The sequence below is a fragment of the Channa argus genome, chromosome 22 (assembly GCF_033026475.1).
Source record: "Channa argus isolate prfri chromosome 22, Channa argus male v1.0, whole genome shotgun sequence".
Classification (NCBI taxonomy): Eukaryota; Metazoa; Chordata; class Actinopteri; order Anabantiformes; family Channidae; genus Channa; species Channa argus.
Window position 1 is genome coordinate 8173130 of NC_090218.1, and position 18017 is coordinate 8191146.

General features: G+C 40.8%; 1 protein-coding gene across 2 annotated transcripts in view; it reads left to right on the forward strand.

Annotated features, from left to right (window-relative positions):
- Positions 1-18017, forward strand: part of LOC137108100 (glucocorticoid receptor-like) — a 55393-nt gene that overhangs the window by 22786 nt on the left and 14590 nt on the right. Inside the window, exons 3-4 of one of the 2 annotated variants that reach the window (XM_067492411.1) lie at positions 11216-11385; positions 12857-12883. In XM_067492411.1, coding sequence (XP_067348512.1) covers positions 11216-11385; positions 12857-12883 — 197 coding nt within the window. The remainder of the gene's footprint in view (positions 1-11215; positions 11386-12856; positions 12884-18017) is intronic. The other variant, XM_067492412.1, reaches the window with a different exon arrangement.

Consider the following 18017-nt stretch of genomic DNA (forward strand, 5'->3'; position numbering starts at 1 on the left):
ACAAATTACACTGCACAGGTTAGGACAGAACTAACCAGTGGCAGCTGACCGGAAACACTCCATGAGCACGTAGCTCGATATTTTACTGCCTTCAGAGGAGCTTTAAAAGGCAGTTTTTCAATTTTTGAAAGACACAATGCTGCCAGGAGTTTGGATTGTAGGGCTCTTCGACAAGCTCTTGTCATGTCTGCCATGTTTGCTATCACAAAGCAGCATCTGTGCCTTTTAAAAACCACTGGTGGAGTTGACTTAATAACGGTTTATGCGTTGCATTTGTGTAATATTTGTTCAAGTCAGAATTTCTCAATACACCTACACCACCGGGTACACGCAGCCGCTGAAGATTTCCTTTTGTTTTTTTTTGCATGCGTGAATTGATAAACATGAATTCTCATAAGAAAACTCAAACTTCTGTGAATGAAGGAAGATGTTCAGATAGAGCGTCATTGTAGAGTTTGTAGTCTGCTGTGAGCTATTGGGTGACTAGTGCAGCTGCTCGCAACTATGTGCCGTATATGGTGCGTGAAAACTGTTTAACTACCGAAAGTCAGCAGCATTGATGCTTGAAATAATAGGAACATTGAGCAATGAAATTCTGTAGGAGGTGATTTTTACTTTCTACAGTTTTCCATAGATGCATCATTCAAGGGGACTTGTCAATCAGCCTGCTCTGACAATGTAGCCACTGTCTTCTTCTGTATTTTTTTTTTTTCTTTTTCCTCATTCCGTGCCCCAGTAAATGCTTTGTCATCTTAGACAGACATCTCTATGACAGGAAATCAGCTTTGTAAAGTGACTGCGATTCACAGCAGCACCCCGTAGGATGCTGATGTCCCCGGTGAGGTAAAACATGATGACCCTGCTCCCTGTAACGTCTTGTTTCTTATACCACGAGCAAAACACCCTTTTCCTGTTTGTGTCCTGCATTCTTGTTGCTTTCTCACTGTCAGCAGCATTCATTGTGCATCTTTAACTCCATTAATGTTTTTGCAGACAGAGATGGTAGGCGTATGCAAATGGAACCCTCCATTAGTCAGCCAAAGCCGCCACCGCTCCGTTTCTGCTATTGTTGCCGCTGCTGTGGACATTTTTTTTTCTGTAGACTTGCCTACCAGCTCTGCCTGTTGACCTTCCTGCCTGCCTGCTTATGTGACCTGGTTTCTACCATCACTCAGCATGTTGGCAACTGCCTCGCAAAGTTGCTTGCTGTCGTTTGCCTTGTGAATTTAAAACGCGTGTCAAAGTGTGTCACCAAACGGCCGTTCGCACACTGCCTGGATTTAAAATCCAATTCACGTTAGCGGCATTTAGCTGCTTAATCTTAGCAGAAATATAGGAATACAGTACAAGGAAACGGGCTTGAGGTTAAAGCAAATGGAATTTCTAGTAACCACAGGGCCTTTTATTTCAATTGTTCGTCAGTGGCAGCACAGAGTAATGTGAGTTGTCATTTATTCCTCTGTTTTCGTGGGGTGTGTATGTGTGCGTGTTGTTTTTTTTTTTTTTTTTTTTTTTTTTTCTCAAGCTGAGTCGGGTCAGACCTCAACATGATACTGCAACGTATATTGAATTTCAGCTTCCTCCGTGTTTTGTGTATAGTGGTCAGACACTCAACACTTGGTTAACCCTAGCCCTCATTTGCTGCTCCGTTGTATGTTTAATCCTTTCATGCGTTTTAGATCAGTGAATGTAGACTAAACAGCTGAATAAATTGTGGATCCTTTTTCCCTCTCACATGACCACCCCGACCAAGCCATTCTTCTCCCCGCCCCCTTTTACTTTTTTTAGACCAGATGGAAAATTGATATTTTGTCACTGCTATATGCATTTAAAATGTCACATGAGCTTTTACTACATGTACTGCATGAAATCTTCACATCACTCTCATTTCAACATTATTCACATAGTCATCTCTGGAAAAAGACCTTGAACACTATCCCAAACTGTAAGTCTTCCCTCCAACAGTAGGATGTTTATATGATTATGATTTACATGTTCATAGTGTGGATAAACATTTATCTCACTGTGGTAGGTTTCCTTTTATTTATCTGATTGTGGCTGCTACATTTCACTGCTGCAGGCTTGTTTGCAGAAATCAAACAATACAAGCCAACGGTTACACAGGATCAGTTGCTCTTTTAAAATAACTTTACATCTTTTTTATATTACTGGCATTGTGATAATAATAGTACGGTGACCAAATGACTGGTGGGTGAAAAGCGAGGCTTTTTCTGTGCACTTGTTGTTGTGAGTAAGAGAGTGGGCTTTCTTGTGGACAGTTTGTGGGGGCTAATGCATTAAAGTCCTAAATGAAAGCTAATTACATAAGGGCACCAGGGAGAATGGGTGCAGTGTGTCCTCAGGCTCTGGCCATTCATCTGATTTAAGACACACAATGTGTCAGGACCAAATCAAATCTGCAGGAAGCAATTCAAGGTTCCCTGCAGAGCTTGTGCGTGTGTGTGTGTTTTATTTATTGTGTTTTATTATATATATTCTAAATATAAATACACACACACTTTGGTTTCGTGGCTGGATCAGAAAAGTTGGGTGTCTGATTAGCCTTTGTACATTTGCTGTTGTAGCAAGTTTTGCAGCAGACAGCTTCAGGGTTTATAGCCTTTTAGAGAATATTAACTTTAACGTTTGCCTATTATTTATTCTTGGATATTTTCACAGACAGCAGTGTACAGGAACATCCTGATCATGGTTAGACACCTGGAAGCTGCTCCGTTTGACTAGCTATAAGACCTGCATGTGGCAGCTGAGCTACTTCACTGGAACAGTTGGGGTTGAAGGCCTTGCTCAAGGACACAGCAGTTGTGGTGATGAAGAAGGAGCAAATATTTCTTTATTTTTCCCACTTATCCATTAGAATTGACACAGCGTGTCTGGATATCTTATAACTTTTTGTTAATTAATGAAGAATGCAGTTTTGATACGATTTCATTTTAATTTGTTCATTCAGTGTCTCTTTAATTATTAGAAGAATAATTACTTGCTTGATATAAGTGATGGGTGGTTGCATTTAGGACTGCAACTAAAGCTTATCTGCTCATCCAAAAATCAAAATTTCCAACCTGTTTAATTTAAAGCTGAAACATCTGAATGTAAGAGTGAAGTTAGGGATAGCGTGCGACGGCAAATCAAGTCCCTCCACATCACCCAGCTCTCCCTCTCCCTGCTCCACTTCGCTCCGCCCGGCCCTCCAGGTATTAGACTTTTGAAATTACAATAAAACAGAATGGTTAACTCACCAGTGAAGCAGAAATAATTGCCCTTAGATTTATTTGAAGAGTGAGGCTCGCTCAAAAACCTTTGGATAGCAGTACCTCCACACTGCTGCCAGGCTGTCTAGTGAGTCACGCATTTAATAGGAGCGTGTTTCGATACAATATTATCGAACAGTTACAGTATAAAACTTTCATATTCTAGAAGACCAGCAAATAAAAGAAGCATGTATTCACATCTGTGAGCTGGCACCTTGTACTTGAAACTTGTTTATGTAGAATTTTAAAATAGTTGCCTGTAAATTCCAAACCTTCCAAATCTGTTTATCTCTACCCGGCACCCCAGAAAACGAACTTGTTTACCTGTGTGAATGATCATTTTATTGCTTAAAAACCTGCTGCAGTATCCATAATTCCGCCTTATGATGAAATTGTGGTGGAATAAATGGTGCACGTAAATCAGCACAAATGTAAAGATGACACCCAGCAGCTTGAAGTAGCTGTAGGGCCAGTGTGCATTCCAGCGTTTGTGTTTGACAGTTGCTCTGAACTTCACGATAAGCATGACCTTACTGTGTTGTGCAGGCAAACTCCTCTTTAAAGAGGGATGAACATGAAAGATTGAGCCACCCGTCATTCTGTTTCCTGTGGTCTACACCATGTGGCCCAATTTCCTGTAAAAAAGCCACATTACAATACAGCATCTACACTCCAGGGATTGAACATGTGACCTTATCTAAACTGTAACCTTCTTGGAGAGAAACAGAAGACGTTTTATCTCCTGTGTAGCTGCCTCCAACTACTCTCTTCTGCTTCGAACATTATTCTGTAGATCAAAGTTGGGGGGGAAAATGGATCCATTTTCTGGGCTGACCTACTTTGCCATCAGCGTAACTGAAGCTGGATCGGTCTGGGTGACGGTGTGTCTGAACCTTTTGATCAGGTGTTACACGATCAAAGAGATGTTCATTACATCACGTAAAATTAAGTATGATGTTGAAAATACCGTGTGATAACGTTGTTTCAGTTTTTCAGTTCAGTTTTCTTTTGATAACAACATAAATCGTGTATCACACGAACTTCAATATTCCTAATAACCCCTGTTTATCACAGTGAGATTCGATTGAAAGAAGATAAACAGTGACAATTATCTATTTATTTTTTTACATTATGAATTCCTGAGGCCAGGTCACTCGCACTTTAGATGCATCAGTTTCTATCCGTTTTAGTATGTTATAGTACACTGATTGAGCACTACACTCTAAACACTCAGTCAATCTACATGGGTTGTTTCAAAAGGGAGAAAATGAAGAATTAGAATTGAAAGTTCCCTGGTTCCCTGCAAGTCACAGTGGAAATTAATGTTGATGAGATGCCATCATATCTGCTTTTCTAATGATTCTTTATGAGCATCTGTGCCAGTGTATTGTAGAACACAGAGGGAGAGAGAGACACACACACACACAATAGAAAAGGGGCAGGCGGGGAGTGGGATGGCGTAAACATCAACTGTCTCTCCGAGCATGAAAGGAAGCGCTTTGCTGAATTGTAAAGTTGTTTTTCCTTATTTGAGCTTTCACTTTTCTCGAGCTCTGACTCTCCTCGCTCTCTTTGGCCTCACGCGGGGGCTCAGAAAGACCGAGCAGACGGTTAAGTTGTTCAAGATGAAACGGGCCTTAATAGTTTGGTTTGGGTAGGCAGCGAAATGGAATGGAGGGATTTTAGTGCATCGCTCAACAGTTGCTGCTGCCCTCCAAACTAAATTTAAACTAGTTTGTTGTTGCTTTTCAAATTGACCCATTGATCTGCAGCTCATTGGCTATCATCATGGCATTATTCCTCAAGTTTTCTCTGCTCTGCTGTTGCTATGGTTAATTTTTGCATCTGTTTGGACAAAAACGCTTCTTGAGATCAAAGAAAGATCATGGTCATGGTTTAAAGAAACCAGCACTGCCACGACTGGTATTGAGGGACAGATCTGAGCAGCCCGGGTGTTGACTCATCCACCCCCCCCCCCCCTTAGCTCCTCACTAACGGGTTTTGCATCTCTTTAACAACACTTCTGCCTTCGCTTCTGACATGCAACATACGTAAATCACATGACCACCAGGATCTGCCCAGGGAAACAAATGCACAATGTGAACAAACAGCCAGCCTGGGCTTTTGAGTCTCGCCTCAGTGTCTGCGTTACAGGAAGAAACAACTAAAGCTGTTCAAGTAAAGTGGGAGCAAAAGGAAGAATAAGCTGATGCTATGAAATGATGATTGAAGTGACAGCAGTGTGTAGGAGAGATGTGAGGAGGGGTGGGTGGGTGAGTGGAGTTTAGTGAGAGAAGAAAAGAGGGAGCCATCGCACGATCACATGATGATTTCTGAAACAAGGGCAGCTTTATAACTGTGCTCCTTTTCTAGCAACCGAAGGCTGCACTCAGTAATTCAAAAAACAAATCAACACACTCGCACAAAAATGCACACATGCAAATGTGTCCTATGACACACATGCGTACACACAGAAAACACACACATATGTTGTGTACGCATGTCTACGGGTAGGTGAGTCGGATAATCCCATGACTCGCCTGACCTCCTTCAAACTCCCTGCCAGAAGTGACACCCGATTGGCTGAGAAGCTGAGCCAGGGAGTGCGGGGAGGGGGTGTGTGTGTAAGGCATGCGCTCCAGCAGCTGTAATACAAATATTATATAACCTTGGCAGATGAGGTGGGGTGAGGGGAAGAGGAAGGAGGAAGAGGGGGAACGAGCAATAAAAGAGGTCGAGATGGAACTGGTGAGAACGGCAGATGTGACGGTAGAGAGGAAGTGAGAGTAGGAAAAGGGAGGGAGGGAAACACCACAGTAAAACAGTGAAACTATACAATAATGGTTCAAAAGGCAGAACTGAAGATAAAACATAAAAAGTGACTTTTACTAAGAACTGACCATGATTGACTGCATCACATTTAGTACATTTAACATACGTACAGCTTTTCCCAAAAATCAACTAAATTAGCATTTTTTTCCACCTTGTACTATAACTTCTATAGTAGAGCTGAAACATTTAGTGAGATAATAATGATTTGCAGGCAAATTCATAAACTGGCAATTGTCAAAGCTGTTTTGATAATTGCTTGCACCATTTTCATACAACTATGACAAATATTTGCGAGTTCCAGCTGCTCCAATGAGAACATGTCAGCAAACTGTGTGGAAAAGCCAATAAATAAATACTAAAGGAATCCTAGTAACAGTCCTTGGATTGGAAAGTACCAAAGCTGTGTGAGTCTGGCTTAAAGTAAACCCTCACCTGTGGCCATGGGGTGAGCCACACTCATAGCTGTTCCACTTAAATGCTATTATGGGACTTTTCCTGCAGTATGGTTTGATATGTTATTTTAGGCCAGAAAGTAAACGCGCAGATTTCAAATATGGTCACTGGTACGATTAATGCTAATCAAGCACTGTCCTCCTGACCTTTTTTTATAATTTGAAACACTGTTGTATTTTCTGTGAAATGCTGTTGTGTTCTTTCTAGGGGCCATTGTAGGATTTATTATGGGCCAAGGGCCTTCAATAAAAACCAAGAAAATATTATGAGGGAATAAATATTCTGCTGAACCTAAAACAAATGCATCATTATTAAGCAAATATATGTTCCTAGACTATAAACATATATTAAACTGGAATTAAAAAGAACTGAAAATTATAGCGCAAGACAATAGATGGTGTTCACGGGTGTGTTTACTGCCAACCTAAATTTAGAAAGGCAGCAGATTATTTTGATATTATGCAAAGGTTTTAAGAATAGTTTCCATAGAAATGTTTATTATATCAAAGGGAATAGCTACAAGACTTTGTGCTCAGCAGTGATAACTAATTTAGTATTGATTATCTATGATATATTACATTGCTCAAATCTCTGCCTTTATGAATTCGGCTTAGTCGATCAGTCTCTATATGTTTCGAGCTTTAGCACTGTGAACGTTCCCATATTCTTCATCATCGCCCACACTTTCGCCTAAAAAAGCTTTGATGTTAATGGAAAAATGATGCTGGCATCATTCTCACTGTAGTCACTGGTGAATGATTCCCCGGTGACTTAGCAGGTCATGATAGTTCAGACCCTCCCACAGTTTGTACAGACTGTTGTGTGTAATTACAGCTCATCTGTCTTTTCCACCACCTCCTCATGTAATTTCATGACTTTATGAGCATCAGTAAAACATAAGTTGTGTCCATGTAATGCATTCTGTTTTTTCATTTATTCTGATGTTATTTATTATTAACAGTTTTCATGTAGTGATTTATAAAAAAAAAAGAAAAATCTGAATCCTGATTTAATGACCTCTATTTTCTGCTGTACATACAACAGAGAATTTTGCTTTCTTAACAAGACATTCTGTCGCAGCAGGATTTAATTAAATCTTTGGAGCTTTGTTGCCAAGAACCAGTGCACACACATTTAGTGCAAACGTGTCGTTCTCTGCCTCCTCTTTAAATAATTACAGGCCTGATTTGAGCACATTTTAAGCAGATTTTTCATGTTAATGCTAGTTTGTCTAGCGTTGGAAAGCAGCATAGTCCAACTGCAGCTGCCAAATCGGTTGGGAATTTTAGCACAATAGCTTACATGGACCATGTCTCGCTACAAGCATAGTTTGCCTAATTGGATTGTCTGACCTTAATGATAAGCGGGTTTACAAAGTATCTATCAGTGTGAAAGTGAAAGGGCCCATTTCCAAATGGCTTGTATTAAGAGTCCCACAGGGTTCTGTGCTTGGCCCATTTATAGTCTTTTTGTGTTAATAATGTTGCCTATTACAGATGGTCATGTTAAACTTTGCTATGCTGATAATATGCTTTTATACAGTCGAGGACCTTGGCCCACACCGGAACAGCTATACTCATTCAGCTCAAGGTTTCCTTGAATGCAGACCATTTAAATATCCAAATATTCAGTACACGACAACAAGAACTAAAATCATGTTCCTGTTTTGTAATAAAACAGAAAAACCTTCTGACACTGCTAATATTGGGACAACTAAAGGGCAAACATATTTTCATTGGTTATAAATACTTTGGTCGTGTGGCTTGAGGACTTTTTTTTTTTTTTTATGCAACATGTTGAGAACCTTCTGCAGAACCGAACAATGACGTTTGGAGTCTTATTTTTCTGTTGAAGCCAGAAAAGATTGTTTGCTGCTTCTTACCTATTACTACCCGTGTTATGCATGAACACACCTGCACAGTGTCTTAAAGAGCCAAGACCCATGTGTTGTCCGTCCCTGTTGTACAGAAAGAGCTGCTTTACTCTAATAGTTTACAGGGAAATTCAAGAACCTGGCATCTTGGCTGCTGTCTGTAGCTGTATGTACTTTTTATTAGTTATTATTAGTGTGTTTGAGCCTTTATTCGTTGTGTGCTCAATACTCAATTAAGGTACTGTTTTCTGTATGCGCGTGCACCAGACAATCTTTGTGTGTTTATCAGTGTGTACAGCAGACGTTTGTTTTAGACTCACTCTTATCAGCACACACATGCATTTTACTGTGTGTGTGTGTGTGTGTGTGTGTGTGTGTGTGTGCGCGCGCATGTCTGTTGCACTGTGGTCCAGTATGGGGGTGTTCCTATTGAGGCTTGAATCTGCCCCTGCATGGCTCAGTGCCACACTTATTTGCTCAGTGATGGGAGGAGCATGTGAGTTAGCATACGAGTGTTTGTGGGTGTGCGGGTGTGATTTAGGAGGGTGGTGTTAATTTGCAAACACCACCCTGTGGTCACTTCACATTACTAGCATTCAAAATCTGGATGCAGCATAATATAAGCAGGCTAGAAACCGAACACAGGAATATTATTTGCATGATAAAAACCACTTTGTACATGAAGAAAACATTAAGCGAAAAGGGTAAACGGGATATTTCCAATCAAATCATGAAGTGCACATGTATCAAAAACGATGTTAATGACCTGCACAGTTTTGTGTTTCAAAGAGCCAATAGAATGTAATTGCTCCCACGTTCACATCTTTTAGCTTTCGTTTGTGGGGGTTTCCTGCGATCTCCCATGTCACTGGCAGCCTGTTATTATTCCGGAGTCTGAGCAAACCTGAAAGAGCCTTGCAGGTCAAGCTTAACCTGCCAATTACTGTTCACAGAATTTTTATTTGAATGCAGCCAGTTTTTTTTTTTTTTTTTTTTTTTTTTTTATAGTTGACAGTTATATTATTTTATTTTATGTCACAATGTAGTTATGTGGAAGAGCTTGTAACTACTATTGAAAAATGTATTAATATATTGCGTATTATTGCGTAATAGTACAGTAGTTTCCTTCGCATGCTACACAAGCTAATACTGAGTATGATTTTTGCATTTCAAATTTAGGTCACATTACCTTCTGTAGAGAGGTAAGAATGGTTACAGGTTGTGGGTTTGATAAGTTTCAGAATGAGCCATTCATAGTCATTCAGGAGCTAGTCATGCAACCTTCTAGGCCTGAGGTTAGAATAAAACTTTTGTCCGCATTTATATTTGGATTCACAAAGGGTAGTGTGCTTTTATAGTAAACCTTCCATACCTGATTAAGCATTAATGTTTGATCATTTCTAGTTGTGGTTGGACTGTGGAAAATACCCATTTTGTAGAGGTGTCGTCATCACTGTGAGGGTCACACGCTCTGTTCCAGGGCTGGACGGCAAAGCTCCCAGCTCCATTCCTCCTGTGTTTATGCCATGTGCAAAACGGGGGGTGATTGTATATTTTCTCCCGACGACTGCCAAGCCTGTCTGCCTGCGTTGGGAATAATCTTTGGCTAGTTCGCAGCTAAGCTAGGGGCTAAACTTCTTAGCTGGATACCTTCCAATATCCAACACCTCTGCTCCATCTTGATTGCAGTCCAATTTACATAAGCCAGAGTTGTCTTTCCCGAGACCGTGAGGCCACTGGCCACGGTGAAGTGAAGTCATTCTTGCTTGGGGGGGGGAGACCGGTGGAGAGGGTTTCTGCGGTTTGTGGCACACACTAAAAAGTTTAATCCACGCACTTTATCCCCTCCCGTTGTTGCAATCATGACTCTGTAGCTTGGAAGCAATAGAAAAGGAAAAAGGTGGGAAAAAAGCCCTTCGTGCATTAGATGTCTTTGTTATCTATAGGACTGGATCTAAGATCATTATCATGCTCCGTAAGCCAGCTCCTGCATAATACCCGTATACATTACCACTACTGCACTGCCAAAACAAACAAGGGAGAAAAATGTAAGCCCTGCTAATGCCGACAAATTCCTCTAATGGAATTCCATCGCACTAGTCTGGAGTTTGTTTGACTACAACTACATTTTCTCGCTTAACATGCTGGTGATTTGCCTGCAGTACTGTGGACAAATTGGTGCAGGCACCTACAACAGCTGCATTTCAGATTGTAGTCCAGGCATCTTAGTTTAAGTCTAGTAATAGACTGTGAGGGATAATGACAACTGTGTGTGTGTGTGTGTGTGTGCATTTCTCAAAAGGTTTAAACAAGGCTTTAATTTGCATCCTAACACAATTGCAGGCTTGCAATGAGATTTAGAGCTTAGTTTAGTGCACAGTGGAGCCGCCACCAGTGATAGCGTTTCATTGAGTTTAGCTTGAAGGGAGCCGAGAGTCACGGCGACACACCTGCGCCGTCCTTTCCCCTACAGGCTTCTGTAATGCAACGCAGTAAAAAAAATGAAGAACTTAACTACACATTTGGAGGGAAAGACGATCATAAAGTGCTGCTGAAAAGGTTTAGTTTCCAGCTTTATGATGCAAGAAGGGAATTTATTTGGTGTTAATCCATCTGTACATCCATGGTTTCTTTTTGTCATTTTTTTTGAGTAATACAGCATTGAGGCTCTCCAAACCAATAAACCGGCACTCTGCTGCCTGCCTTGAATTTTATACCGACACCTTCATATTTACATGCACGTCACATTTATATTCTCTCCCTTCTCTTCTTTCCGTATCCATTCCAGCTCCTCTCCCAGAACAGGAGAGGCTAGCAGCACGGCAGTTGCCGGCCAAACCAAGTCCAGCGGTCAGACCCATAAGATCTGCTTGGTGTGTTCGGACGAGGCCTCGGGATGCCACTACGGGGTTGTAACCTGCGGCAGCTGCAAGGTGTTCTTCAAGAGGGCCGTCGAAGGTTGGTCTCACACAGCCGTACTTATCCACGTCCACTCCCTCAGTCACGATGATTAGAGGATTCCTACAAACCTTTATGCGACAGATTAATATAAAAATGTGACTTTAATTTAATACCTTTTTGAACTGCTTATTGGGGCAAAATTCATGCTTGCTTATAATCAGATGTGCATTTTTAATTTGTATTTTTTAATACTATGCATCCACAACCTTGCCGTACGTATGCACCTGATGAGCGAGGTTACCGGCTCGCAGAGTCTTACTCGTTACAGGAGGTCACTTCTAGAAGTTGTAGCATAACAGTGAGACATTCCTGTGTCATTAAAACATATCTCACAATTCAAGGTCAGAGCTGGATAGTAGTGTCGAGCTTTAGTAGACACAAATTTTGTGGGTTTGAAACTTTGTCCTGACCTTTCATGTCAACAGCTTCTCCTCTTTTGCCTTTCCTGTTTGTCCTGTGTCAAATCAGAGATGGCTTGCAAGTAATTCCCACTGATGACAAAAAAAAAAAAATCTGCCTCTTCTAAAATATTTCTAGCATGATGCCAGCTAACATTGTGCTGCTTTATGTGTTTACTTGAGCTTGTAAGAGCCCCATTGCCATTCTTGCCATTCTTCTGCCTCACAGTCACTGGAGACCCTGGGATGGAGTATTTGGTTCTTCTCTCAGGCGAGCGGCTTAGGCGTGAGGACACTTGTCCTGAATCTAATTGGGCAGACAAAATCTTGTAGTGGAAGTGGCAGGATTTCATCTAACAAACCAAAAGTAATTTGTTAAAAAAATCTTTTCTGCCCTGTGCTTCTATTTCTCCATTTCCTGTCTTTCTATAATTGTCTCTGTAGATGTGTAATTGGTTTGAAAAGGTTTTCTGACAAACGTGTTACCGTTAATGGATTATTTATATGCATTCATCAACGGATAATGCCTAGGTGAGCAATTACTAAACCATTTTATTTATCATTGACCCAAAGCTAGTACTAAATGTATAGAAATGAGTCACGCTGTCTTTTTTTCATGCATCCCTTTTTATTTTATTTTTTTAAATTCTGTCCTTAGCCTCACTACCTGTTTCCCCCAGAATATATTGATGTAGTCAAAATGGATTCTTCTGCGCTAGTTCAGAAGTTAAGGACCACTGGTGGTTATTGCTAGAAGCCTTGTAGACATATTGAGCTTCTTTCACAAGATCAATCAGCCAACGTTCCTGAAAAAAAATCCTACAGATAAAAACGTGATATGAGCTGGAGAATCTGCTATGATTAACTTTTAGTTACAGTATGTTTTGTAAACTGCTTTTGATTTTTGAAGAGCTGGTGTAAATGCCAAGCGCTCAAACTGAAGTGTACGTTTTGTTTTGAAAAGCACTGCCTACAGTAGCACTGAAAAAAGTTATATCTGTTACTCTTGTTTTTCTCCCACCCCCCCCCCACCCATCTTTTATTCTCCGGTTGTGGTCTCTATGCTGAAGGATGGAGAGCACGACAAAACGCAGATGGTAAATGCACTTTTAATAATCATAAGTATGATGGTGATGGTAGCACTATGACCTCTGATTTACCCATGTCCCTGTTTTATTTCATCACTGAAATATAACCAATTTGCGTAGGACACATGCATCACCTCTTCTGTTAATGCATGCAAATGTTCTGATTTGGTAATTCAAGTCAGCATAAATTGCCTGTGAGGGATTGTTTTTTTTTTTTTTTTTTTTTTTTTTTTAATGTGTTCTTCAATTTCTGTTTGGAATGCTCCACCTCCACCTTCCTCACAGGTGGTTGATCCAAAAATTGCAGTCAAATGCCCTGTTTCTAATTCGGCCTCTACTTTTTGCACTGACCCTTCTGAGATCTGCTGTTCGTAATCACCCCTCCCCTCAACTGTGCTGCCCATGTGTTTCATTTGCTCTGTGTGTGTCATTGTTTTTTACTAATAACTGTGTTTAAGGGATAGAACACCACCTATGTGCCGGTATGAAAACTGAAAAAAGTTTCACTTGGTATATTCATTCCTCCTCCTGTTCGTACTCGTTAGAAGTGTTTCAAGTGGATCAAGTGTACATCTTTCAAAGTTAGTCTTTAATCGGTAAGGTTGCCCCTTTGCATTTCGCTGGACTGGGATTCCCTGTGGACCTGCAGTGAACGATGTCCTTTCCTGGAAGATTGTAAGAAAAAGACTTTGGAAAATACCCACTTAATGTGACAAATTTGGAACTGTAAAGCCTTTTATGGCCTTCAGATAAACGTTTCCACAGTGGGAGGACTGTCATCTTTCACTTACATAGGAAGCATCTCCTAAAAGCCTGTATTAACAGGAGCAATGACTCAGTGGTCATATGGGCACTGGGTTTTAGGGCTGACTTGAAAACCTGTGAACTTATGCTGTGAGAAATCAAACAATGGACGCTACAGCCAAGAATTATTAGGGCCACCGTCTGTAGCATCTCAAAGTGACCTGTGTTTTCTTAAGATGCTCTAAACATCATTCTGCCGCAACTAAATAGTATTTAGTAGAAACCTTGGCGACATCGTCACTTAAAGCTGCACAATGCCATTTGTATTTGAGATTTTTTATTTAAAATATGCTCCAAAACATTAGGAAAAAAAAAAAAAAAAAGAGTGATTAAACAGCCTGGCAGCACTACAGAGAGATTCCCCTCTGAGGTTTTTGACTGAGCGCCACCCTTTTATCCAAGTCAGGGCTGAGAGCTCACAGTTGTCGATTAAAACGCGATCACCCTGGTCCGTTACTCGTCTCATGCTAGGGCTTCAAGCTATTAAAAAAGAAAACACAAAATCAGTGCCTAGTGGCATATTAAATAATAAACATAATTACATTTTAGTAATCTTCATATTTAATTCCTCAGTGGAAGCCTTAGAAGTTCTTGAAGATCACAGCCACATTAGTTAATAAGTATGAGATCATAAATATTAGTTTTTGCTGATCAATCTTGAATTGAAGTGCTCATTTGCAAGAACGGATAAAAACAGAAGACACATAAATTAATAAACCAAATTGTTGTTTTATACTGAGCATATTCTTAGTTCTAACCCCACCTGGTCCCTAAACCCATTATTGGCCGTTTTAAATACAATATAACGTTCACCTTTTCCAGCCGTGATGGATAAGTGCTAGTGCTGTTTTTGAACGAACCCAGATGAATCCATTCAGCCAAAACGGTATCGAAGTCATTTGATACAAGGGGGCAGTGACTGTTCACTAGGCTTGATATGCTTCTAGATGAATATTTTAAGACAAAAACTAAAAAGCAATGTGAGGTGTTCACCTTCACAGCGTGGTGACAAAGCATGTCACCGTGGTGAGGGAATAAACGTCAAACTCAATAAAGATATACACTATAAATGGATGCTGAAATATTATACAATGTACACTGTAATGGAGTTATGTGTTTCCAGTGTAGCACAGTCCACGTTATCCAACATCATTCCTGTGTTTTGTGCCGTATAACAGACAATGGTGCACATTTTGTGGACACTGTTTGCAAAACCACCTACTTACTCCACGGGAAGCCCCATAAAGCACAAATGTCCTCTTTGGCGGCTCGTTCGGGGGGTGCGTCTTCGTCCTAAAGCAATCGAGCATTAGTAAGGGGAGTGACTCCTAAACGCACGAGACATGAGTTGCAATATATTTTCCCCTCCCTGGACTTTAGTCGCCTTAGTGGTAGCTTAAAAAGTAGCTGCTTGGCAGGAGAAAGGTACTTAGGAAAGATTGTTTAGTTTGCAGGGATGGAGCCAAATTCCGATTTGATTGACGGATTTTGAGTCCTTTAAAAATGTGTAAATTGTAACTCTAAAGCCACTTGCAGCTCCTTGCTGTGAGTTGATAGTGCTGACCAATGGCCTCCAGAGCAAACAGTCATTAGTTGCGGCCCAACGTGGCAGTGTTAGCTCTAAACCCAGCCAGAGGCTCCGCACCAGCCAGTGCTGATAGCTGCTGCCAGGCCCTTGTTAACAGATCGGGGCGGGATAAGGGAGAGAGGATATCAGTGGGACTCAGCTGGCACGTTTGACACCACAGATGGCTGGTTACGCTGTTGTTTGCACTGACTTCCTGTGATAGCAGTGATGGCTGCAACTGGCAGCTTGCAGGCTGCTAGCTTGTCGTCGTCATACCGCCAACCGTTCAGATAGTGTAGTCCCGTGTAGTCTATCCTTTTTTTTTTTTCTGGTGATTGAAAAAGCCTGATGAAACAAATGAACCCTGTGAACCTCATTTTAACTTTACACTACATTACACCTGTTTGCTCCACTTTTACTGCAGAATTTCTTCAGTTTCGGCCAACGTTAATGTAGGGCACTGCTGTGCTGAGGCGTCAGTAAGCTGAGCTAATCATTGGCTCGATGTCCCACCTTCATTGTTTGCTGCTGCTCACAGTTCATGCATTAAGACTGCTGCACTAGGCTCAGTAGTTACTCACCTGTGGGCAAAAATAATGTGAAGTCTGCATGACAGACAGTGGTGGAAAGTGCGTGAAATAATGGCTAATGCTACATGTAAATCCTTATATAACAGTTTTGTGTATTTTGATGGTTGACGGCAGGAATCTTCTTGTCATACCGACAAAAAGTAACAGTGAGGTTACGTACAGTACAGCATGTAGCCCTTGATAACAGATGCTTTCACTTGTACTTTACTTGTGAATACACAAAACAATGGGCTGCTATTATATCCATGTACCTCCAGCATGTAGTGATACACGTTATACATGTTACTTCACAGTATATATATAGTACCACTGGAATGATCTAATGCCCTTTAAGCTGCATCCAACACACGATATTTGAAAGATCAGTAACAACAACAAAGAGTGTTTTGTCGAGACACTATTGACTTTATATAAGGTCTCCATTAGCCAGTGAAGTTGTCCTCAGTCATGCAGAGACTTGTGTGTGTGTGTGTGTGTTTATACAACAAATTAAAGGTGACTGGAAGAACAGCAATTTTATGCAACAGTATTTATTGCATAATCCAGTGTGATGATTTCTGCATGAATTTAGAAGATGCTGTAGTATATTTGAAGATATACCTGCACATGATAGGGTTTCAATGTGGATATATATTTGATTTTCTGATTGTATTAGCTGTGAGGCTGTGCAAATCTGCTCTGTAATGAGTAATGCCATTATAGCAGGAGTGACTAAAGGAGTGGGCCTCCACCCCACCGCTCCATGTTAAACAGTAATTGGCGATGGGGGAGTCTGTTACAGTCTGGTGATCCAGAAGGAGCATATGCACTCTCATAAGATGTGCTTTTGTGCATCCCATTTATCAGTAGAAGCATGCGAGATCCCTACAGTTGGAAATAGTTCAGCATTTGGTGGCATGCAGGGCAGACGAATGATGAGAGGTTTAGAAGTCTTCTCTTGGCAACATTTAGTTTAGTTTTTTTTGTGTTCACAGCTTAAGTCGTTCCCCCCCCCCCCCCTTTTTTTTTCTTCAGTGCTTTTTACCTTCAGACAAGCATCTAAATAAGCTTTTGTAATTATTCAATAAGATCAGCCGCTTGTGGCCTTCTGCATCCCAACCCACTGATCCACCAGGCCCCCTATGTTTTGTAGCTATTCAGTAAGTGAAGTCAGACCATGACAATAGTTTGTAAGATGAAATTCCTAAGTGTGACACATTACATTACTGATTATTTTTTTTTTTTGTAATTTCGCTGACTCTTTGTCTACAGTGACTTGCAACTGAAGGATGTGGCCAAACCAACAACAATCTGTTTGACTGCATATAGTGTTCACTCACACGTCTTTCTAAATCACTGGCTGTGCTCCATTTTCCACAATGTTACATGATCTCAGCAGTAGATGTGAAGCTCTTTCTTAGGTTAGTGACTCATCTTTCCCAACAGATGATTATAGTTGATTATCAGTTTCATAAGAACAACCATCATAGTGAAAGTTAGGGTTTGTAAGTCTTATCAAATATTTTTTACTGGAAATATGATCAGACACAGCACTTTGTCCTTCTCGTCCATTTCCTGCTTGATTAGCAATTTAAAAAAACCAAAAAAACCAAAAAACAATTCTATCAGCTGTTCAAATTGCAACCCGTCCCGGTTTGCACATTTAGGTAAATGGTTTTTTGTGCACAGTTTAATGACCCTCTGGACAGATAACGTCACCTAAACTTGAGCTTCTGGCGCTGAATCCCGTGTTAAATACATTTACAAGGAAAAAAGGTGCGTTTGTGTATGTTTCTATGCAACAAACGTGCAGTCAGAAGCATGCCGTGCAAAGGCCACATCACCGTCTCTAGAGGTTAAAGTCTAGTAAAATATACTGTACTTTACTGCTAGCACAAAAAAAAAAAAAGCAAAACAAGGAAAAAAAAGCCTCTGCTAACAAGTATTGTACGTGTAGCTGAAGCCTGATATAAAAGACTCCTCTGTGCAACAGACCTCCATTGTTCTCCACAAAAACTGTTAAAACATGTGAATGAACCACTGTATTGCGCTGGCTAACATGAACACGGCCATTGTAGCTTATTTTTAGGCCACGCCACCATACACTGTCTGTGAGAATGTAAGAAGCCGCTTCGCTTGCGCGGGAGAGGCACAGACACCGCAAGGAAGTCGGGAGAAACTGCTGGGGTTGGTCTTTTCATAC